The sequence below is a fragment of the Embiotoca jacksoni genome, unplaced genomic scaffold (assembly GCF_022577435.1).
Source record: "Embiotoca jacksoni isolate LCO1_2020_lvr unplaced genomic scaffold, fEmbJac1.0.p SCAF_15, whole genome shotgun sequence".
In the NCBI taxonomy this organism is placed as follows: domain Eukaryota; kingdom Metazoa; phylum Chordata; class Actinopteri; family Embiotocidae; genus Embiotoca; species Embiotoca jacksoni.
In genome coordinates, this window is record NW_027185285.1 from 9468361 (window position 1) to 9491029 (window position 22669).

General features: G+C 45.6%; 3 protein-coding genes across 4 annotated transcripts; 2 read left to right on the plus strand and 1 right to left on the minus strand.

The window, feature by feature from the left end:
• The first annotated feature begins 953 nt into the window (after nt 1-953).
• Nucleotides 954-3862, plus strand: rpsa (ribosomal protein SA). Its single transcript, XM_069149398.1, has 8 exons — nt 954-1000; nt 1601-1771; nt 1869-1987; nt 2262-2507; nt 2838-2966; nt 3057-3216; nt 3575-3625; nt 3722-3862. The coding sequence occupies exons 2-8, from the start codon at nt 1639-1641 to the stop codon at nt 3817-3819; spliced, it is 936 nt and encodes a 311-aa protein (XP_069005499.1). The 5' UTR covers nt 954-1000; nt 1601-1638; the 3' UTR covers nt 3820-3862.
• A 1137-nt stretch (nt 3863-4999) lies between these two features.
• LOC138198161 (ubinuclein-2-like) lies at nt 5000-16964 on the plus strand. Of its 2 annotated transcripts, XM_069149396.1 has the most exons (17): nt 5000-6219; nt 7339-7467; nt 8981-9082; nt 9498-9629; nt 9783-9889; nt 10482-10989; nt 11787-11857; nt 11963-12092; nt 12438-12544; nt 12630-12740; nt 12879-13022; nt 13234-13284; nt 13388-13430; nt 13798-15060; nt 15421-15628; nt 16191-16259; nt 16600-16964. In XM_069149396.1, exons 1-17 carry the CDS (start codon nt 5866-5868, stop codon nt 16644-16646), a joined length of 3576 nt encoding a protein of 1191 aa, XP_069005497.1. In that variant the 5' UTR covers nt 5000-5865; the 3' UTR covers nt 16647-16964. The 2 variants fall into 2 exon arrangements, with proteins under 2 accessions (XP_069005497.1, XP_069005498.1); XM_069149397.1 differs by lacking the exon at nt 16191-16259.
• Nucleotides 16965-17945: 981 nt separating this feature from the next.
• trir (telomerase RNA component interacting RNase) lies at nt 17946-21630 on the minus strand. Its single transcript, XM_069149400.1, has 3 exons — nt 20802-21630; nt 20394-20465; nt 17946-20303 (listed from the first exon to the last, which is right to left on the minus strand). The coding sequence occupies exons 1-3, from the start codon at nt 21102-21104 to the stop codon at nt 20196-20198; spliced, it is 483 nt and encodes a 160-aa protein (XP_069005501.1). The 5' UTR covers nt 21105-21630; the 3' UTR covers nt 17946-20195.
• Nucleotides 21631-22669: the final 1039 nt, after the last annotated feature.

Below are 22669 nucleotides of genomic sequence, written 5' to 3' on the forward strand. Positions count from 1 at the left end.
GTATTTCCATTTTATGCAACTTTATACTTCTAGTCCAGAGGCAAATATTGTACTTATCACTCCACTACATTTGTCTGACAGCTTTAGTTACTTTTGAGATTACAGGTTTTTTTGTACCATTTCTGTTCAGTGAAAATCATGTATCTCCAAATTTGGAATTTGAATCTTTCTGATAAACTGAACGATTAAATGTTTCTTTATGGGTTCAGAAAATTCTCCTATTTTTTAAGATAAATAAACTATTTTAAAACCCATGTAGATTCACTGGAAAATGCATTTTTCTTTTCTGAGCTTGTGGATTTTTTTAGAGAAACATATGACAAACATGTCACAAATAAACATTTGATAATCTTATGGAATATAATGGATTACTGCTGATTATACTAGCCCACCTTAAATGTACATTAATTCAATAGTAATAAGATTAAAAACATCATATATAATAGTAAAACACTGACAGAGGGCCTTTACTGTGTACTGAGTACATACAGTGGAGTGCTTTCACAGTATGGTTTAAGTACTTTTACTAACTAAAGGACCTGAATACTTCTTTCCCCCTCCACCCATGTTAACAGGATTATTCAAACTTTCTGCACACGTTTCATTAAATTCATTTCTCAACAGCACACTGTCATTGTGTACATATAATGATCGCCTTGCCGGGAACTCTTTATCTCGAGCAAATATAGTTTCGACACAGGTTAGTCTTTCACCGGGAAGTCAACGTCTCAGCATTGTCTTAATATGGTCTTTCCATCTCCATTGTCTTAATATGGGATGCTCATACGAGCCGTGAGCCGACCCCTGATTACCTCTGCCCCTGTCTACACAGCACATGGCTTACAGCACCACCCAGTGGCCAAATGCAGAGGTACACCAGCCCCTTTGACGATAACCGACCAATCACAGGCTCGGAAACTGAGTATAAATACTACGTCATTTCCTCCCATCGCCCTCTTTTTCACCGCGTGGACAGATTTCTATACGGCGTTGTTTCGTGGTGAGTTTAAACGGTCATATTTTGTTCATAACACCATCAAACACGACCAAGGACACAATGTTATGCTCGACTAGCCGACGGACACTCAGTAGGGCATTACAGCTCATGTCTCTCGCGTCTTTATGGTCTGAGATTTCCATGGTATTGATTAGGCTAACTTTGTGAGCTAACCTGCTAGCCCCGGACACGCGGTGTTCCTCCTGCGCATGTCCTCGGAACAGAGCAGACTTCATAGTCACAGGTCCCACGTAGATACCCCTCTTAAAACCAGGGCCACGCTTAAAAGAAAAATAAAGAGGCCGCACACTTTACTTGTTTTATGCTTTTTACGTTTACACAAGGCAGTTTGTAACCCGGATGCTTTTACTTGACGCACGCTTCCGTCCTCCAGGTCCTCATGTCCATACACTGAAGCATCACCAGCTCCTCGCCCGGTAGTTAACGAAGCACCTGGTTTCCTTGGGGATGTTTTTTGATAAGGAATCTATATTTGTGACCCCCGGATAGTTTATTTTTCTGGTATAGCGTTTTAAAAAAAAAAAAAAAATTCCTAAACACGTGGCTAAAAGTCTTTTAACTTGTCCCTCATCCCTTCCTCAGCTATCCCACTAACTCGTAACTCCGGGAAAGCGGTCACGATGTCCGGAAGTCTGGATGTCCTTCAAATGAAGGAGGAGGATGTGCTGAAGTTCCTGGCGGCGGGAACCCATCTGGGAGGCACCAACTTGGACTTCCAGATGGAGCAGTACGTCTACAAGAGAAAAAGCGACGGTGAGCGGTGGCACTAGTCGGGCAGCGGTGAGCTTGTTGAGGCGGTAGTGTTTTTAGGATGAAGTAAGACATTTTTTTTTCTTTCTTTGCTTTCCAGGTGTGTACATCATTAACCTGAAGAAGACCTGGGAGAAGCTCCTGCTGGCAGCCAGGGCCATTGTTGCCATTGAAAACCCAGGTGATGTGTGCGTCATCTCTTCCAGGAACACTGGACAGGTAAAGAACTAGTTGCACCGTGTGGTCGTTGCTGTCTGTGCGGTGGGCTACATGTCCACTTGTGAGGCGCACACTGTTAAAGCCGGGCACCGACGTCGGTGTTCAGGTGTCGGAAGTGTGCAACAGTAGGCGTGCCGGGTTTTCGCTAACACCGTGAGGACAACTGTCCCATGACTGGGGTTTGATAGTAACCTGAGCCACAGTTCAACATGTTAAAATGACTATCGGAGCTTTCTTTAGAGCGTCACTAACTTGTCCTTTCTGCCTCCGTTAGAGAGCAGTCCTGAAGTTTGCCTCTTCCACCGGTGCGACCACCTTCCACGGTCGCTTCACCCCTGGTACATTCACCAATCAGATCCAGGCAGCTTTCAGGGAGCCCCGCCTCCTGATTGTGACAGACCCCCGTGCCGACCATCAGCCACTGACTGAGGCCTCCTACGTCAACATCCCCACCATTGCCCTGTGCAACACCGACTCCCCACTGAGATATGTGGATATTTCCATCCCCTGTAACAACAAGGTGAGATGGTTAGATAATCAAACTGACAACAAATGAGAACTGGGCGGATGTGAATCGATGGTTTCAGTGAATCCTTACATGTTGCACACCGTTAGAGCCCGGTGCTGTCCTGCCTGTGCAGCGCGGGGTGTAGGATGTGTGCTAAATACAACCGCTTGATCTCTGACCTCCTCTCCCTCAACCACTCGGGGGCTGGCGGTCGAGGTCTTGCCACAACATGCAAACTGTTTTCTGTATCTTGTTCCCTTTGTGGATGTAATGAAGCTTTTACATAGTCCCCATAGGTGTATGTTTCATTATGTTAATTTGTGACTATTTTGTGACTTTCAGGGTCACCACTCTGTGGGTCTTATGTGGTGGATGCTGGCCAGGGAGGTGCTCAGGATGAGAGGAACCATCTCCAGGGAGCACCCATGGGAGGTCATGCCTGATTTGTACTTCTACAGGGACCCTGAAGAGGTAAGACCAGTGCAGTGCACCTTGGCGGAGGATTAGTTTGTACATCCTCCTCACATACGCACGAATGCAATTTTTATTTTGCCTCTGCAGATCGAGAAGGAGGAGCAGGCTGCTGCCGAGAAGGCTGTCGGAAAGGAGGAGTTCCAGGGCGAATGGAGCGCCCCTGCAGCTGAGTTTGCTCAGCCTGAGGTCGCTGACTGGTCTGAGGGTGTCGCGGTGCCATCTGTGCCCATTCAGCAGTTCCCTACATGTAAGATCATTTTAGTCCAAATATTTCTTTTAATTTATCAACGTTCCCTCATTGTTTTGCTGTCATTGTTGGATATGTTCACTGCGATGCGCATACTATTAAAGCCTGTCACCGATGTTGGTGTTCAGGTGTCAGAAGTGTGCAACAGTAGGCGTGCCGGGTTTTCGCTAACACCGTGAGGACAACTGTCCCATGACTGGGGTTTGATAGTAACCTGAGCCACAGTTCAACATGTTAAAATGTTAATCAGAGCGTCACTAACTTGTCCTTTCTGTCTGTTAGAGAAGTCCTGAAGTTTGCTCTTTTAAACTTGTGTTGAAAATCAATTTTTTTTTAAAAAGTATTTTTTCTTTTACAGCTGCTGCTGCTGCCGCTGCTTCTGCTGCTACTCCTGCAGCTGTCAAAACAGGTAAAGTTTTTTTCTCTGGTGAGGTTTTTATCGAAAATTACCTGTAATTGTAAATGTACAGTAGTGATAATGCCAAATTGTTTGTTTTCCCTGCAGAGGACTGGAGCACCCAGCCCCCCACCGAGGACTGGTCCACTGCCCCCACTGCTCAGGCATCTGACTGGGGTGGCGCCACTACTTCCGACTGGTCTTAAATCTTTGACTATGGCAACAATAAAAGTTTTTTTTTTTTTTTCACTTTGAATTTGTACATCTGTTAATTCACTTGATATTTACTAAAGGTCATCTGATATGTTTATCAACGCAGTAAAGCGCAGTGGACCTTCTGAAACCGACAGATGCAGTAAATAAAATCTGTACTGACAATACAACATTGTTATTGACAGATATGTCAATAACAATATGAATACTGGAAATATTGTTTGGTTAAAGAGAGTGAGAACTTAAGTAGAGACATTTTGATTTGGTAAAAAGCAGAAGTGAGAATTATCTGACTAAAAGGACTACGGTCCTGACTGCATGCTGTTGATATGAGCATGTGAAAAGATGATAATGTGAGGGCAGTATGATTTTATATGTATGCCCAAGAAAAATACTGATTTGATTACCAGTTGTTGATTTTGGTTCATTATTAATGAAGAACCTTATCGTGAGGCCTTACTGAAATCTTAAGTTTTACTGGAAGCTGGAGCTGAAAATGTAGTGTTAATGTTCCATCGATGATGTAAGTAGAAAACGAGTACAAAGGGAAAGGGTCTCGAACTTCAAAAGCATTGATGGGTCACAAGGAACTGAACAACTAGCAATCATCACCAAACAGGACAGAAACTGAAGTGATTGACCAGAATACAGACTGCCTTTCCTATAAAGCACCAATAAATGAAAAAACTACACCGCTTATAAAAAATTACTTGGCTTCTCACTTCTATCACTGTAAAAAGGGAAGGTTCATTTAAATACTGCATTTGTGTCCCTTTCTCAAACCACAGACAACAACACTACTTTTAAGTTTGTTTTCCATGCAGTCCTTTTAGTTGTAATGGAATAGTTTTACATTGATACTTATACAAGTATCAATGTATACTGTAATGTAAAAGATCTGAATACTTCTTCCACCTCTTGAGTTTTTTTGATGAGACAGTACATCCCACAACTCAAAAAAAAAATCCTCTGCGCTGCTGTCTTTGTATTGAGAAGTACTTCACACACTTTTGTGAGATATATATACAATTTATACAAAATATACGTTTGTGCTTTTACCATTAATTTATTTCAGATATTTGTGAAATAAATAGTGCAGTTTTTGTGTTTTGCACTATTTTGCTATTTTTAGGATTAGAAAACGGTATTAATTTATGCTGTAATTTTGTATGATTTTCTTATAATATATATTTATCTCTATAAAATCAGTTTCTAAAAGACAAAACTAAATTTGATATTTTCTTATGTAAAAGGTGACGAGTTGTAGATTTAAATGGAACCGAGGACTTTTGGCAAAAGTATAATCGAGGAATTACTGATCTTTAGGGCCTTATTGCAAAAATGTACCGCCTGTTTGACTCAAGTCTTGGGAAATCGTCGGAGAGGTACATTTCATCCCAGCTTTAAATCGCAACTCTATTTAAATTAAATAAAAAAAAAAAAAAAAAAAAAGTAAATGTATCTTTTAATGGTTTTACGAGCAATCGGGGCAGAAAAACAAAAACAAAAAAACCCATCAGAACTGTTAATCTGCAGTAAAACCGAGCTGCGCTGAAGGTCCGGACATCCCGCCTGTGCAGAACAATCATCTCCTCCACATTCGCGCGTGTCTGTCAGGTGGGCGTGTTTCCAGCGCTGCCATTGGACCGACGCGGTTCCCTTTCCTCCCCGGCTTCCGCTTTCTTTTCGTACGCACGCCCAGCCTCTGAATAATGATAATAATGATCAAGATGGCTACTTCTGAATCCTCCTTGCGGTAGCTAACCACCAATTTCATGGAAGCGCTCAAAACCGCGATTTACTACTGTTTAAGTCCCTCGTAGGCGACGGGGGCTGCGCCGGGGACACTACTGTATGGATTGAAAGTGGCCGCGGAGAGGTAAAAAGTCACCGTGTCGCCTGGAGACTCGTTCCGGTTTGGGGGGGGGGGGAGAGAAAGCTAACGAGCTAGCTGTACTCGTCGACCATCTCCGGTTTAGCCTTTCGAGCCCCAGCGGCGGCTCGCAGGAGCGCGGCGCTGCCCCCGTTTCGCGCGTCAAATGGCGGAGCCGAGGAAAGTGCCGTTCGTCACCATCTCGTCCTTCAGCACCTCGCCGCCGACCCCGGAGTCGAGCAAGAAGCGCCGCCGCGAAGATGAGGCCGTCGACATCACTTTTGGGAAAGATGGAGGTGAAGGTGGAGGTGCCGCGGCTGCGGGGCAGGGAGGAGGAGGAGGAGGTGGAGGCGGAGGCGGCGGCGGCGGAGGAGCGATGTTCGGTACGGCGAAGGGAGGCGACGCCGACGGCGGGGAGAAGAAGCCGACCGTCCGCCTCAACCTGCCGCTGTCCGAGCCGAATGAGCGCGGGTCCTCCGAGTTCAACTACGGCGAGCTGGTCCACTCAACTCTTTCTCAGGTTAGGACAGACACCATGATGTCAGCAGGGGGGGGGGGGGGGACACGGGGGACACGGGGACACGGCTCAAGCAGAGGCTGCGTGAGGCACGTATGTCACACTGTTATTATTCCTTTTAGAGTATTAATAGTGGGCATGTTTTATTAACGAGGCCACGCGAGTAATTGCCATTGATTATATTATAAGACTATTATTTATGATGCTCAATATCAGTTATGACCCTGAAATAAGAGTTTGGAGTCACTCGGTGACATTGAATTGTGTTTCCGTGATCTAATTAAATTGTATTCTCTCAGGGCGCTTGTTATGGTGAGGTCCTTACAACGTTATACATACATACAGACAATAACATGTCCCTGAATGATTCCTGATTGTTTACGAGTGAAGCTCCAAAAACACAACAACACAAAAACAACAACTCCTCTTTTGGTAGACCCCCTGCTGCTGCCTGCTGAACTTCCTGTTTAACCAGGTGCTCACATCATATATTTTTTTTTTTACAACTTGCAAGTCTTCACGTCACGGGACAAGTTATTACGATTTACATGGCTGGTCGAGTCGGGGTTAAAAAAAAAAATACCCATTTAAACTCATTTAGTCTGAGTTTAATCAGCAGGAGTGTCAGACTTTGGATTTGGATGCCATATTGCTTGTTTTTTCCTCTATCAATAGAGTTTTTTTTTATTTTTTATTGTAAAATACCAAGTTGGATATATTGAAGCTTTAAGAAAAGTTTCCCAGTTATAGTTGCGACTCGGATGTTGATATGAGGGCTATTTACAAGCGGCAATCTCGTAACTCCCAACGTGACACGAACGCGGTACGATGCCGGCACCCTTCAAACACACGGGCCTCAAAGTTTGCAATGCAGACGGATGTGTTCTTCCGTTCATTGGCGCCGTTTCAATTCGTAGCCGCAAACAGCTTGTTTTCGCAGAATGAGTAGCGGGACCGCTCGTAACACCGGTTTGAGTTGGTCAAGCGCCCCTTTAAAGGAAAGCTGACGCCGATGAGGTTCGTCGCTTTTTGTGAGAACGGTCACTCCCATCAAGGCACAAAAAAAACAAAAAATCAAAAGCTGCGTGTAATTTCTCCGCTGATGTCTTTGTGCGTCTGCAGGTAAAACCTGCGGGTTCCACGGCACCTAAAGGACTCGCTCCTCCGCTGGACCCCAACGACCCGTTTGCTGATGATGACGAGGAGAGACGGGAGGTGGAAGAGCTGGCCAAGAAATTCGAGAACAAATATGTGAGTGGCGTCGTCCCGAGATGCACGCGTGCGTGTCCGAGGTGATGTGGGAGAAATGTGCATCGTCCGGATCTCGAATTTTGAATCTAACCTCGATGCCAAAAGGAGAACGTGTGTCGAATGAAATGTTTTTGAAAAGGAACTCGAATTTAAAGACAAAAAAAACTGCGGCAAACGACGCGCTAACAAATACAACTTGTAAAACAATATTTCAATACATTTGGGTAAAAATGAGTCAATCCTTTTCGGAACTAAGATGAAGCTGAAGGTTTTTATATCATATCTCAGACAAATGTCTCAGTTATTGATGACAAGTTCCTTCAGAATCTCGTAATCCAAATAATTAAGGTTTTTTTGGGTTTTTTTTTTTTGAGCGCTTGGTATTTTCTCCACAAAATATGTTCTCAAAAGAAGCTCTGCCGAAGGCATCACAGCGCGCAAAGTAAGACTTCTCTCTGACAACAAAAATGACTCCTCATTACAGTCAGCACGGCTCCTCATCCTCTCGTCTCCTTATCAAAACAAACCACACGCTGGCTGGTTGTCTGGAAGAAAAAAAAAAAAAGGCAAAACTGGAAGTGATTGGGTTTGTGGGAAATGTGATCTCATCGAACTTGTCCCGCGTCACTCTAATCATACAGTACGTGTCAAAGCACACGAGTTTATGAACCCTTACACTGCAATTACGCTGCATACGGTATGTGTTTGAACTGATACTATTTCAAAAGCATTTAAATGACGACGCCCCTGCGCTCTTCACAGTCGCAGCTCTGCAAAGCGTCGTCGCTTTTATAACAATGGATTTCTTTGCAACTTTGAGCCCCGTGATTCTTTAAGTCCAGAAAATAAGAAAAGAAAAAAAAAAAAGAAATAAATGATACCCTCCACTTTTCTGATGTGCGGCATGCGTCTTAGGAAGTGATCACACACAAGTATTCTTTCGGTAAAAGTAAAATAAAAAGCAATTTTTTTTTTTTTTTGTCAATTGCTGCAATTTTATAAAGGAAATCGCCCAAAACTCCACAAAATGAATCAACTTTATATTTTGACAGACTAAACACTGTGATGAAATGTCAATAAGAATTGTGTGTACAGAGCTGGATGTCTCAGATAAGTTTGTCCCAAATGCTTTGTTCACTGTTTGCATAGCTTGTTCCCGATCGTCCCCCTCGTATGGGAAATATCTCCGTACACGACTCTTGCAGTAAGTCGCAGCAGACCGGTTGCTGCAGCTGCACGTCACTATTCCACATGATGTTGTTGTCGTTGTCGTCGTCGTTGTTGTTGTTGTTGTTATTGTGGAATATCTTCAGTACCTACGTTACGTTCTGTACTTTCAGCGCCACCCAAGAACAAGTACGGTCACGTTTTCAGAATTTTTGCCGTCGGCTCGGTACAGAAGAATCGGTTCTCGCGACATCGCCGGCGTTTCTTGTTCCAGCTGCACCTGTGTGGATGTTGTGTGTTATTTTTGAACGGTGTTCTGATATTTGTGATTGCTGTGCGTTTGCAGGGCGGTAGCGCAAAGAAGAAGAAAAAGGACAGGATGCAGGATCTCATCGACATTGGCTACGGCTACGACGAGACTGACCCTTTCATAGACAATTCAGAGGCTGTGAGTTCACTCGGAGATATCAACATAGGGTTGTTGTTTTTTCTTTTTTTTAGTGGGGTGTTAAATAAACAGAACTAATTACACACACACACACACACTGAAACTGGTTGAGAGGGCCAAAAAAAAATTAAACTCAATCTTAGTGAAAGCGTAAATACAATTTTAGGATTAGTTTATCTCAAGCTGCAGTTGGATTCCATGCTTCTTGTGTCATTTTGGAGAGGCAGATCCTTCAGGACAACAATTTATTGTACAGCAGCTGAAAGCATTATACAATAGTACTAAGTATAGACTGCACACAGTTAAATATTATGACGTGTAATAAATCCTGAGAGGACAGCCGTGGCGAAAGGCAGATGCAGCACGCCGCGGCAGAAGACAACTAACGGCAATTGTCGCTTTGTCCCGACCTCAGTACGACGAGCTGGTGCCGGCTTCTCTCACCACCAAACACGGAGGCTTCTACATCAACACAGGAACGCTGCAGTTCAGAGCCGCATCCGACTCGGAGGGGGAAAATGGAGGCGCAGACGATAATCACTTCAAGGTACGTTCCTACTGCTCCCGTCCTGTGTGAACAAATTGTAAATAAATGCAGCTGTACACGTTTGTTGTTATTAAACCCGTCGCCGTAGTGGTAACTGCTGTCGTTATTCAAAAATTAATAAACCTTTGGTGTTGTTTTTTTTTGCACTTGTAGAAGATGAAAGACGGAGAAGAGCGGGTGATTAAAAAACGACGGAAAAAACCAGATGGCGGAATTTTGGAGGACAAGAAACCCAGAAAAAATAAAGTACCAAAGCCTGGGTGAGCTTTTCATATTCCCTCAGTGGTTTCATCACAGGTGTGTTTTGTATTTTCTTTATTTTTTTTTAAAGACAGTGCGGTCGTGCCTTTGAACACACGAGGCGTAGATTTAACTGTCCACATTGTGCAGTTGTCTTGATTTGAAAAATAAGTTTGCTGATGAAGTTATGCAGACGTGTCCTAATTTACCATCAACTTCTTCCCTCCCAATAATATCACTGCTACAAATGGACTCTTTAACTGCGGGAAAGAGCTGCAATGATTAGTAAATAGATTTATTTGTTGATTGACAGAATAGAATATTTTGACAAGTGATTCAATAATTTTGTTTCACTTTTTAATGAAAAATGTTCTGCAATTCTCCGATTCCTGCTTCTTAAATGTGAATAATTTAGCTTCCTTTAGTCCTCCGATATCTTTTGGTTGTGGACTGTTGACATTTTGGGCTTTAGGATACACCGGTGGACATTTTTCACCATTTTCGGACATTTTGAAGACAAAACAGCTGACTGATTGAGCAAAAATAAAAAAAAAAAAACCGAACAGATTCCCTTGCAGCCCTCCATTAAACGTGTTTCTTCTGTTGTGGCAGAGTCTCGGCTCTGAACGTTCATCGGCCAGAGAAGAAGAAGAGGAAGAAGCTGATGAAGGACTCCCTCCACCTGGCCAACATGCTTCGTCGCTTCACCAGGGAGAAGGAGGAGATGCGCAAGAAGAACATCGCCGCTGCCGGCCTGCCACGACCCAACGCCAAAGTGCCCGCCGCCAACACCGCGCTCCTCAACGCCCACCCGAAGGCTGCCGGCGGCCAAGACTGCAACATAACAGACCTGACCGCCGACCCGGCCGTGATGTCGCTGCTCGGCGCGGCCAACAACGACGTGCTGCAGGACATGATGGGCGACCTGGACTTCACGATGCTGGACTCGCCTCAGCCGTGCAGCCCAGCGCAGGGAGAGAACGGCTCCTTTCGGACGGGACATAACACAGGAGGCGGTCGAGCGCCACAGGGCGCTGCGATGGCTGCTCCTCCTCCTCCTCCTCCTCTGCCCAGCGGACTCCCGGGACCGCTCACCAAGCGCATCGAAGACCTGAGAGCGGTACGAGCTGCAGCAGTCCCACCGGGTCGCGTGTTTTCAGAGTGCAGATTGAATTGAGAGTTCGGTGTTCACGATACGTGTTCATTCGATGGCGGCTTTATTGCAGAACACTCTGCGAACGGTATTCGGCACAAGGAGGGTCGTTGTTTCCTCACTGTTTTAAAGAGTGTACCAGCCAAGATAAGCAGGAATGACTAAGGAGGTATTACAGATAACACGCCAGCTTAGAAACTGCAGAACAGAAAAGGCCGTTAAAGTCGTGAATAACACATTCAATACAGTCATATAAAAGATGTAAAAAAAAAAACAACAACAACTCAAGAACTAAGTAAATCCATAAAATAACAAAAATCTATTTAAAACAAAAACTTAATGCGACTAACGCATCGAATTTGTGTAATCACCACAACTCATCAGCTGCCGGGGAGGAGAGCACTCGGTTTGAACTCTCTGAACGATTTTAGACACGGTTTTAGGCGGAATTGCAATTCAATTCAACTTTATTCATGTGGCGCCAAATCACAACACGGGTTACTACAAGGACGTCAGCACGGTAAAGAACCGTTACAACATTATCGAAAGCGACCGCTGTGAGGACAAAACTCTCCTTTTTACGGAAAGAAACCTCCCGACAGTAAGTCGGCTCAGTGGTTGGCGGCGGAGAGCGGAGTTCGGAAAAGAACAGCATAGAACGCAGAACTGCAGAACGTTTCAGGCAGGAAGCGGAGGACATTAACGCCGTCTTACCAGTCCGGTCTTGAGTGAAGGAACTTTTTAATGTGTGGTTCTCATCGCAGGCATCCCGTCTATTTGACGAAGAGGGCAGGAAGAAATTCTTCACACTGGACATGAACAACATCCTGCTGGAGTTAGTGCCGTTTACATTCTCTAGTTTTTGTTGTTGTTGTTTATTTGTTTACAGGCTAGTTTAAAGTCAGACAAACATTAACCCGTGTCCGTCTCCGTGCGTCAGCATTGAGCTGCAGGTTCAGGAGCAGCCTGCCGAGGTGCGTTCAGCCGTCTACTCTCACCTGGAGGCCTTTGTGCCCTGCAATAAAGAAGCCCTGCTCAAACGCCTTAAGAAGCTCAGCCTCAACATACAGGTGCGTGGCACCGACGGATATTTATATCAGACGCGACATAAATGTTTAATCCCATACGCGAGTCTGCTTTTTAGATATCAGATTTTGAAGGATGTTAAATCTTCTTTAAAAAAAACAACAAACCCAAAAAAACAGTCCCAGGAGAGTAAAGGAGATTAAATCCAAAGAATCATTTTTTTGTAAAAAAAAAAAGAAAAAAAAGAAAATTGATTAACAAACAATACCTGGAGGCTTATGTTCTCCCATATTTCACATGCGTCTCTAAATGTCTAAATGTGTGTGAAAGCCTTTGTTTCCGTGCCGTCATCTGATTCTCACGCGAGTGCGTGTTATTTCATACTGCAGGACGACCGACTTCGAACGCCCCTGCTGAAGCTGAAACTGGCCGTGTGCAGCGTGATGCCCGAGCAGATCGCTCGGTACAACATGGACTGCATCGCGAAAGTTGCAAAGTAAGCAGTCGACCGCGGCTCGTGATTTCGGACGCGGCGCTCTCGGCCGCTTCGACGCGTGACGTTTTGTTTTCTCCGCTCGCAGGCAGCAGTCTGAGGAGGGGGAGAAAAATGGGTCGGAGGACGACGACGAGGAGAAACCGGGGAAGAGGGTGATGGGGCCTCGGAAGAAGTTTGTCTGGGACGACAAACTCAGGTCAGTTTCACGGGGGACGGCTGGTTCGCGCTAATGCGAGACACATCGGCGTCTGTGAAATGTCGGCCCGTCGGGACTCGAGTCGGCTCGGTTTCCTTCCTGTAGTGATGGAGGGTTTCGATCTGTGTGTGCTTCCAGGTTGTTGCTATGCAACTTGGTGCGAGTGAAGCTGAGCTGCTACGAGCTGGAGGGCAAGACCTCGCTGTCTCTGGAAGACTACCTCAAAGCCTTCATGGAGACCGAGGTTAAACCTCTCTGGCCGAAAGGCTGGATGCAAGCCAGGTGTGTGTGTGTGTGTGTGAGACACTAAGATCATCTGGCTGTGGAATAATAATAATAATAATAATAATAATAATAACTATCTGTATCGTACATCTTAATCAGCAGATTAAACAGGAAAGACTGCCGCCCACATAATTTGTAATTGCTCTGCGAGTGGTAAAGTCCTTTCCATGAATGCATCGTGTGCGTTTTCCTGCATTTCTGTCGACAGGATGCTGTTCAAAGAGAGCACCATGGCTCACGGTCATCTCACCGGCTACACGTGAGTCATTGTGACCCGTCGTAAACCCGCCTCTTCACAACTTGATTTGTTGTTTTTTTTTTCTCTCGATGTCACTCTCACTTATTTCGTTTCTTCATTCCAGAGCAAAGAAAAAGATGGTCCCTGCTCCCAAGGCCAAGCCAAAGGTAAGACTTCAATTGTACTTTAAAAGCAGCGCGTTTCATACCGTGGGTGGCAAAACATACGATCCACTGTTCTTTGTGGTTAAATATATATATATATAAGTTTAAGAACACCAACTTGATTTGAACAAATCGGATTGTTGATTCCATTAACTCAAGACACATTTTGAAACGTATTTCGAAACAAAATAATCATAATAATCATCTCTTCTGTTGTAACTGGGTTATTAAGGGAATAATTAGAGCTACTAGAACTGTGTGGGTAAGCGAGTCATGTTTGTAGATCAACTTGGGAAAAAAAAAAAAGTGAAATTCTTTGATATCCCTCGAAATATAGACGTAAATGTTATTTTTTTTGTGTCACCTTCAGGAGTCTGTGTGGGTTCAGCGGTCCACACCTTCAGCAGGTGCCACTCCCTCCCCCGCTGCCCAGGTTGCCAAGCGACCGCTTCCGTCACCAGCTGAGCCCATATGTCTCGATTCCCTCGATGAGGCTCCCTCCCTGGACTCCATCTCTCAGGCCCTGGCCATCCTCGGCAACGCGGCCAAGGGCCTGGCTCAGGGGGACAGCCCGCCGTCCCCCGACGGACCCAAGACCGCCACCAACCCCTCCAGCCTCCACGCCTCGCCACTCATCCAGCATCAGAAGAAGACCTCGGTCAGCACGCCCAGCTCCAGCGCACCTCTCTACATCTCTACCTCTTCGTCTTCCTCCACCTCTCTGTCCCGGCCATCCTCCATCGTGTCCTCTCCTCTGCCCTCAGTGAGGGTGGACGGGATGGGGGTCGTCAAGGGCGTGGTGCAGGCACACAGACACTCAGTTTTGAACACTCACAGACCCTTGGGTGTGACTAAAGCCAACATGCCTGCCTCAGTGTCCCCGCCGAAACCACGTCCGCCGCCCACCGCGTCTCCGCTGGTGGCCCCGGGATCAAAGACGGGGGTCTCCACTCCCCTGTCCGGCCTCCTCAAAGGCAGCAATAATAATAAAGTCAACAGCGGTGACACGATCATCATCACATCGCCTCAGTCTCGACCACACACCCTTTCATCGACGTCGCTCCTGACCCCCAAAACCTTCCAGACGCCTCGCCTGCCCCAGACCCCACAGAGTAAATCCTCCCCCCTCTCTCAGACACTCTCCGGCGTTCAGCCGCGGCCGCTGTCCAACTTCATCACCCCTATGCACGCTACGCTCACCAAGTCCGCCCACAGCAGCATCCCACCCATCGTCAAACTCACCCCCCGCCACCCCAACCCCGTCGCCACCTCAGCCTCGCCTTCCGTTTCTCAAAGTCCCAGGTCTCAGGCAACCCCCTCCATGCACCAGTACCCCCCCAAAAACCCAGCAGGGTTCCGCCCACCGTTCTCAGGTGCCCAAGGAGGAGCAACCAAGTCGGGGCAAGGCAGCTACACTCCTCCAGGCGGCCAGAAGACCCCCACCAACAACAGCACCGCCAACACCAGCCTTATTAACACCTCATCCATTAGCAAGCATTCAGGATCCAGTGCCTCCCCCACGACAGCCTCTGCCACCCCAGGCCAGCGTCAGAGGCTCGGGGGCGGGACACCTCAGGGGGCCAAGCCGGTCACGTCTGTCCCATCACCGTCGGTCTCTTCTCAGTTAGCACAGGTCAGTTCTGCCAGCATGCCGAGATCAGCGAGGCGCTTTTAATTGTCCAAAGGCGTCATTACGCAGCGACTGGATGGTTTTCCTTTCTTTTGTTGCTATTAATCCTAATAAACATATCAAAAAGTAAAGCGTTCAATGCAGGATTTTACTTTTAAAAGAGAACGTTTACTCTTTTATAGTGAGCGAGCAGGACAATATTTAGGGGGTTTTGGGGTGAACTGTCTCAAATCAAATACATGAGGGGTGGGGGTGGGGGGGGTGGAGGGGTTGGTAAGAAATCTGATTTATGTTTTCCATAATCACTGTGACCCAGTAGGTCTTGAGTTTTGACCGAGCGCCTGAACCCTGTTTTCTGCCCAGGTCTCCACGGCAGGAGGCGGCAGTCTGCTGACCTCCGCCTCGCCTCTTCCGCTGGGGTTCGGGATGCTGGGGGGCCTGGTGCCCGTCTCCCTGCCCTTCCAGTTCCCGCCGCTGCTAAACCTGCCTCCGCTGGGTACAGGGGGCTCCAGCGCAGCAGCCAGCAGCTCCGCAGCCAGTAGCAATACAGCGTTCTCCACCCTGACCCAGAGTGAGTGACGCACACGGGGCAGAAACGAGCACAGCGCCTCCCGGTGACATTTAAATGACGCACCGCGCAGCGTTTTTTTTACCCCCCTCCTCCCCCCTCCCGACGCGAGCAGGTGTAAATGTGATGTGGGGAAACTCGGTTTGATTGGAACATTTATATTTGAACGCAGTAGGCAGAGAGACTCTCTGTGTGTGTGTGTGTGTGTGTGTGTGTGTGTGACTGTCAGTGCGTCGCTCTGCTGTCGTCTGTTGCCGTGCAGGCTTTTGTTTTGTGTTTTACGTCGAGAGCACCATTTGTTGTACCATCATATCGTGTGTCTGAATGTAAGCTTAATGTAATTAATTGTAAGACATTATTCCATTTTGTTTGCTCCTTTTCTCTACCACCTCTGTATGTTTCTTCCCCACCTGTCACTCTTGCACCCCCCCCCCTCCCCCTCACCCACCCCTCCCACTTCTGCACTCCTCCTTTTCACTTCTCTTCCACCTCCCCCACCTTCCTGTTTTGTTGCTATTCGTTCCTCTCCCTCCATGTTTCTTGTTGCCCTGTCCTGTCTCCTCAGATCTGTATAAGAGTCTCCAGTCAGGGTCTCAGGTTGCTCTGCCTCCTCACTTGCAGCTCGCTTTCTCAGGTAAAATCTGACCCTCCCTTCACATCACAGCCTGCTCTCCTCCCTCCCCCCTCTCCTCTCCTCTCCTCTCCTCTCCTCTCCTCTCCTCTCCTCTCCTCTCCTCTCCTCTCCTCTCCTCCCCTCCCCTCCCCCTCCCCTCCCCTCTCCTCTCCCCTCCCCTCTCTCCTCTCTGAGTGTCCGGTGTTCTCCGTCTCGGGTTGTCCGTCTCCGTCCGGTCCTGTTCCGTCCTCTGCTCATCTGTCGGTAGCAGCATGCCTTTCGTCTAGCTGTCGTCCCTCCTCTCATGTCGTATGCGGCAGTGTTTTCCCTGAGGTTTAAATCCCTGTACTGTCCTTTCCAGATGTCAGTCAAAGCCAAGGAGGAGACAATAAGAGGAAGACGCTATGATCCAGCTGGATTTCGACGTCCGGCGGAGGCTGTCTGATGACATCACGAGACGGCGGGACAAAATCAGGATGCAGCGTGGCTTTGAGTGACGGACGGACTGAAATACAGACTTCATCCGAGAAGATCCGCTCAACTTTTAATGAATACCACAGTTAAATATAACTTTTTTAAACAATTTGATAATTTTTAAGTACTATTATTCACAGAACTGTTAAATGAAATGACAAATTCAGTTTTGTCAATGTTTACAAGATAGACCTATATCACTGTGGACAGGGAGAAGGAATGAATGGGATTTCTAGGTGTGTGTGTGTGTGGGGGGGGGGGGGGGGGGGGGGGGTGTGAGGGTGTGTGTGAGGGTGTGAACCTGATTGGCTAGCGGGACTGTGTGCCTTTTGTATGTCTCCCTCTCTGATGCATGGTCAGTGTCTATTTGGTGCTGTTTTTATCATAATGTAATTATCACTGATACCTGTAAGAAATGTAAACTGAAAATTGTTGAATTTGAGCTTTTTAAAAAAAAAAACAAGAGCTATACACATTTTCAATGTACTTGAATGAATTTGTTTCTGTATAGAACTCAAGCCTACTTTTAATTAAACTCTTTCCCTTGAATGGAGTCAGTTGATTTAAGTTTAGTTTGAAATACTTCAGCCGAGTCTCTCTCGAAAGATGTCATGGACAGTAACTATGAGGTATTTATGACATTTTGGACGACATACTATGACTTTTTTTAAAATAATATTTAGGGCCCGAGCACCAATGGTTACACCTATTGTTTGTTCAAGCGATTATTATTATTCTCTGTAAACAGCTGCATTTTTGGAGGCTTTATTATACTCAAAAACTCATGAAAGTTGGTACACGCGTCTCTCGCCGAGAAAAATGTAGTATTTCAGTGAAGTCGCGAGTGGAACAAATGGTTCCCTCTAGAGCCCCCCCACACGGACGCCCCGGCGGCCACATTTACCTACACGGACGAAAATCGGTAGACACGTGTATCACACCGAAACGTAAAAAATATTCCAACGCACCACTACGTCAACTCAACAGGAAGTCCGCCGTTTTGAATTTAGTCGCCATTTTTGGCAGTTCACACGTGTTGTACTTTAACGAACTCCTGCAGGTTTTGTCGGACCGACTTGGAAGTTTATTCTGCGCACTCTCAACATGTTTGGAATTAAACGTTATCAATTTGTTTTCGTCGATCGGTTTGCCCGTGGCGGCCAAAAAGTGACCCAAAAGTATCAGCGTGGTTTTCACATCCAAAATGTGACACAAAAATGAATTTTTTTTTAAATTTTTTTATCATATTTCGGACGACATGCTATAGTATGACTTTTACAGTTTGGACGACATTCCTTTTTTAGCAAAACATTAACAACATACTACAGTAGGAGGAAGCCATAGTACCCCGGGAGAAGCCACACAAATCTGAATTACAGAACAAAATGGCTGCAAACAATCTTGGGTAAGCTCGGTCCTGCATGAAAACAATGGCAGGCCTTCAGAATGCAAAAAAAAAAAAAAAAACAGCACTGAGCGCACTTTTGATGGTTTCAATTCAGATACCGAGTTTGCCAATGCTCTTAATTGTTTTTATAATCAATTTGATACGTTTAATTTTAGGAAAGAAATTCAGGAACTGAGCCACACACCGCGAGACAATCAGCACCTTATCATAAACCGAAAGGAAGTTGGGAAAGCATTTTATCGTGCCAAAACAAATAAAGAGTCACGGACCAGACAGTATATGTGGCCGGCTACTTAAATGCTGTGGAAAGGAGCCAAGTCCGTTGTTCCGTTATATCTTTAAAGACACCATACGTTCCCAACGTCTGGAAGGACGCTGTTGTTGTCCCTGTCCCCAAATCTAGCTTCCCCAAAACCCTTAATGATTTTAGACCGGTTACTTTAACTTACATTTTAATGAAAGTCTTTGAAAAACTGGTACGGACAAAGATCTCGAGGGACACTGAGCATGCACTTGACCCGATGCAGTTCGCCTAAATGCACCATAGAGGAGATGAAGACGCCACACACACTCTGATTCCACTGCTCCTCAAACACTTGGGAGGGAATTCGGTTTCCTGCTCGACTTTTCTTTATTGATTTTTCTTCTGCTTTTAACACCATTCAACCTCATATTTTAATCCGTCGGCTTTTAGAACAATTTAACTTCATCGATATTTTTGCCAGCTGGATTCTGGACTTTTTAAACAAACGGGACACGAAGAGTCAAGAGTCGATGGGAGTTTTATCTGACCCAGTTTGCTCTTCCGCTTGCTCGCCACAAGGGCGCATACAGACCCCCTTTGTTATTTATTCTCCACACAAATATGTGTCAGAGCATACGAGACAACAGAACAATTTTAAAGTATGCAGATGACCGTCATTGTTGGCCTGCTGCACGACAGCGAGACCAGCCATGGTCCGGTCACCGAGCACTTTGTGATGTGGTGGGAAGAGTCCCATCTTTAATTAAACATGTCCACAACTAAAGGTGGGATTAATGATTTGAGGAAAAATTCCAACACACCCAGAGTCACATGCATTTAGGGTCAGACAGTTGAGGGTGTGAAGTCTTATACATACTTTGGGACTATTATTGATTCCAAACTGAGCTTTGAGGCAAACTGTGAAGCTGTGTGCAAAAAGGGGAACCGGCGTTTTTCATTTTTTTTTAGGCTTTTAGTATAAATTTGACCTTTATATGCCAGTGATTATTTATTGTTGTGGCTTTTATTGCTATTCATTGGTCTTGATTAGCGAAGCCTTTGGGTACTTCTTGTGTTTGAATATTGTCAGGATTGTTTTTAAATGTTTGTCCAGATGGATACCATCTCATTTAATCTACAAATCTACCTACAGGTACAAATAAAGTCACCTGAACGACATACTATAGGAAGACATTTTGGACAAAATACTATAGTATTCATTTTTTATGACTTATTGGACAACATACAATAGTATGAACAACATTTTACTGCTAATACTTCTGTACTTTTACATTAGCAAAAGTTATACTTATAATGAAGTACTTTTATCCTGATGTGTTGGTACTTTTACTTACTTCTTCCTCCGCTGTATGTACGAGACTGTTGCTTCTAGTATTAAAGACCACACTTCCTCTGGACTCCCTATGCACCATCTGTAACAGAATCTAACAACACTGAGGCACAACAAAACACATTCCTGGGCAGTGTAGATTTAATTGAAACCTTAATTCGGCCATTAAAACCAATAATCATTAATGAACCCTAAAATAAACCAGACACGACAAATTCGAAGATACTCAACAATAATCAAAGGCAAGTTTATGAAACACCTTTTGACACCAGATCAAATTACCAGAGTCCAACATATAACAAGCAAGACAAAAACAATTTAAAAAAAAAAAAAAAAAAAAAAAAAAAGGGAGAATTGTGTGTCAACCTAAGCAGTTTTTGAAAGACTTAAAAGTGAAGGGTAACTTGAACTGGCAGTAGGAGAAGGGCAGGATCGGCCCTGGTGGTTTTCCGCTCGAAGCTTTTGTCGCTTCGTGTTCGCCTACTTGACCAAAGGCCGGGTTTTATCGTCGTCACCACACTGGTGGGCTTTGTACTTTTTCACCTCGGCCATGTACTTTGACCAAGCATCGCTCTTGCCTGGCTCGCCCTGCAGGAGAAGAGGCAGAGAGGTTAAAGTCACCCCCGCGGGGAGTCACAATGGCGCAGTTCAAGCTGGCCGGCCGGCGATCCCACTTACTTCCGAGTCCTGTTTCTGCTTCTTCGCAACAATGCCGGTCTTTAGGAACACACCGCCTCTGCGCTTCCCCACCTGGGTTAGGGGATAGAAGACTGAAACCGTTATCGGAGCCCTTTCAGGTGGACTGCCAATGATGGAGACTACACCAGAGCAGAAGGTCTACATTTAGTCTCAGGTCGCACCGCCAGCGAAACCACCGGCAGCGAGGAGAATCCCTCGTCTTTACCGAGCTACTGTGTGCGCTTATAAAAAAAATAAAAATAAATGCAAGGACATTACAATCGCTGGCATGTGTGAAACTACTGCTGGCAATTACAAATGAGTAAAAGGCTGATTGCGTGGTGCTCGAGTTTGGATGAGAGTTGAACTACTGCTGCTATCTCATCTTACAACTGCCAAACCCCTTACAAAGCTCGTCACGGGAGGGGCCTTCTTTTCCACTGATGTCTGTCCCTGCTCGGTGGCTCTCGCTTCTCCACCTGTTCGCAGAGTCTCCTTTTTCCTCTTCTCCTCCTCCTCCATCTTCTTCTTGAACATCTCCATGAAGCTGCCGTCGTTGGCGAACGCGTTGCCGCCCGGCATCGCGGCTCCTCTGCTCGCGGGCTGCGCGGGGCTACCGGAGGGGGACCCCGGGCTGCCGCAGCTGGAGTCGCCGCTGCTGCCGCCGCCGCCGCTTGTGTGAGGTTTACCGTGTGCGCGTTTCGGGTCCATAGTTCCTGGGTTTAGTTTCGGCAAACAGACACCAGTCCAGAAACTCAAAAGCGAGTATGTGTCCGTTTTGGAGAGAAATATGGCTTCTGTGGCCAAGTTGGCCTTAAAAAAAAAAATAATAATAAAATAAAATAAAAAAGACCAAGACGACGGAAAGCTCCGGTTCGCAGCTACAAAGTCCAGTTAATAACAGAAATGAATCTCGTGTGTACAAAAGCAGCCCTGGAGCTCATCCGCGTCTCTTCCTGACAAAAACAAAAGCAGGCGCTGGTTCGGCTGCTAACGTGGCTAACACCGCGGGGCTAATGCCCGGTTCAGGAAAAGCCTCCGCGGACGAACGAGCTCGACTCCAACCTCCGGTTCATGTGTCAGACGCGTCGAGACAGAAACGTGCAGTTACGCGGCCGACGGCACGGTTCAGATACCTGCATCCAAAAAACTCGGGAGGGTTTCGCAGATTTGTACCAACCCTTCTCGCTAACTTTAGCCGTCCATCACCTCCGGTCGGCCATGTTTAATGGTTCCTTGATGACGTCGCGTCGCTGTGGCTCCTCCCCTCTGTGGCTCCTCCCCTCTGTGCCGGAAGTGAAACTGCCGTTTACCAAAAATTTGAAGGTAAAAAAAAATAAAAAATGGAGCGTTCGACTGAAACTATTGTTGCGCTCGTCGTCACGTGGGATTACACGTGACTAAATCAAGCTGAACAATTTGCCGCCGTTTTAGAGCGTTTTTTTTTTTCAGGATATGTGTGTGACGTCAAGATATTTTAGACTCGAGATTTTTTTTTTTTTTTTAAACAACACAAACAAAACCACCGCACTTTGGTAATGTACAGTTGTGGGTGATTTGTTGGTACCTTTTCATGAAAATAAATATCTCGCAATTCTCTCTGAAATATCTTGAAAATGACAAAAGTAATCGTAATTTTTTTTTTTAATTATTCTATATTTAGTAATAATCAGACTTTTCTTTTGATTTGTGAATAGAATATTTTAAATAATAAAGCAAATGAAAATGCCAATGACAACTTTGATGGGACTGTTAACCTAATAATTTACAGCACTGATGAAAATCGACGCTTGAATTCAGTTTGCTTTGGTTCTTTGTCGATCTTTAACACCGACCTTATTTGCAGTCTTTTCTGGGGATACCAACAAATCTGTCGAGGTCATTTTGGACTAATCTTTGAAGAAGAAACAATACTTTATCTTTTTTTTTTTTTTTTTCACATTTTTTGGTTTACTCTGTGACATAAAATGCACGCATGTATGCGTGAGTAAATTGCTTTTGATTTCTTCAATTTTCAGGAGGAATGAATCATTGTTTCAATGAGAGTTAAGAGTACCAACAGATTAGTCCTCGACCGTTTCCGTCTTTAACGTGCCTCTTTGTTATCGTGCATCATCTCGTTTGGTGACTGATTGTTGGTCCGTTACACCGAGGTATGCTGCTTCTCTGTAAACTATTGAGACATGCTTGTGGAAAGTGGATTAACAATGCCTTCACCATTTCCCTCCGCTTGTCAACAGTTGTACAAAGGATGTGAGAAGTTTGACTCATCAGTT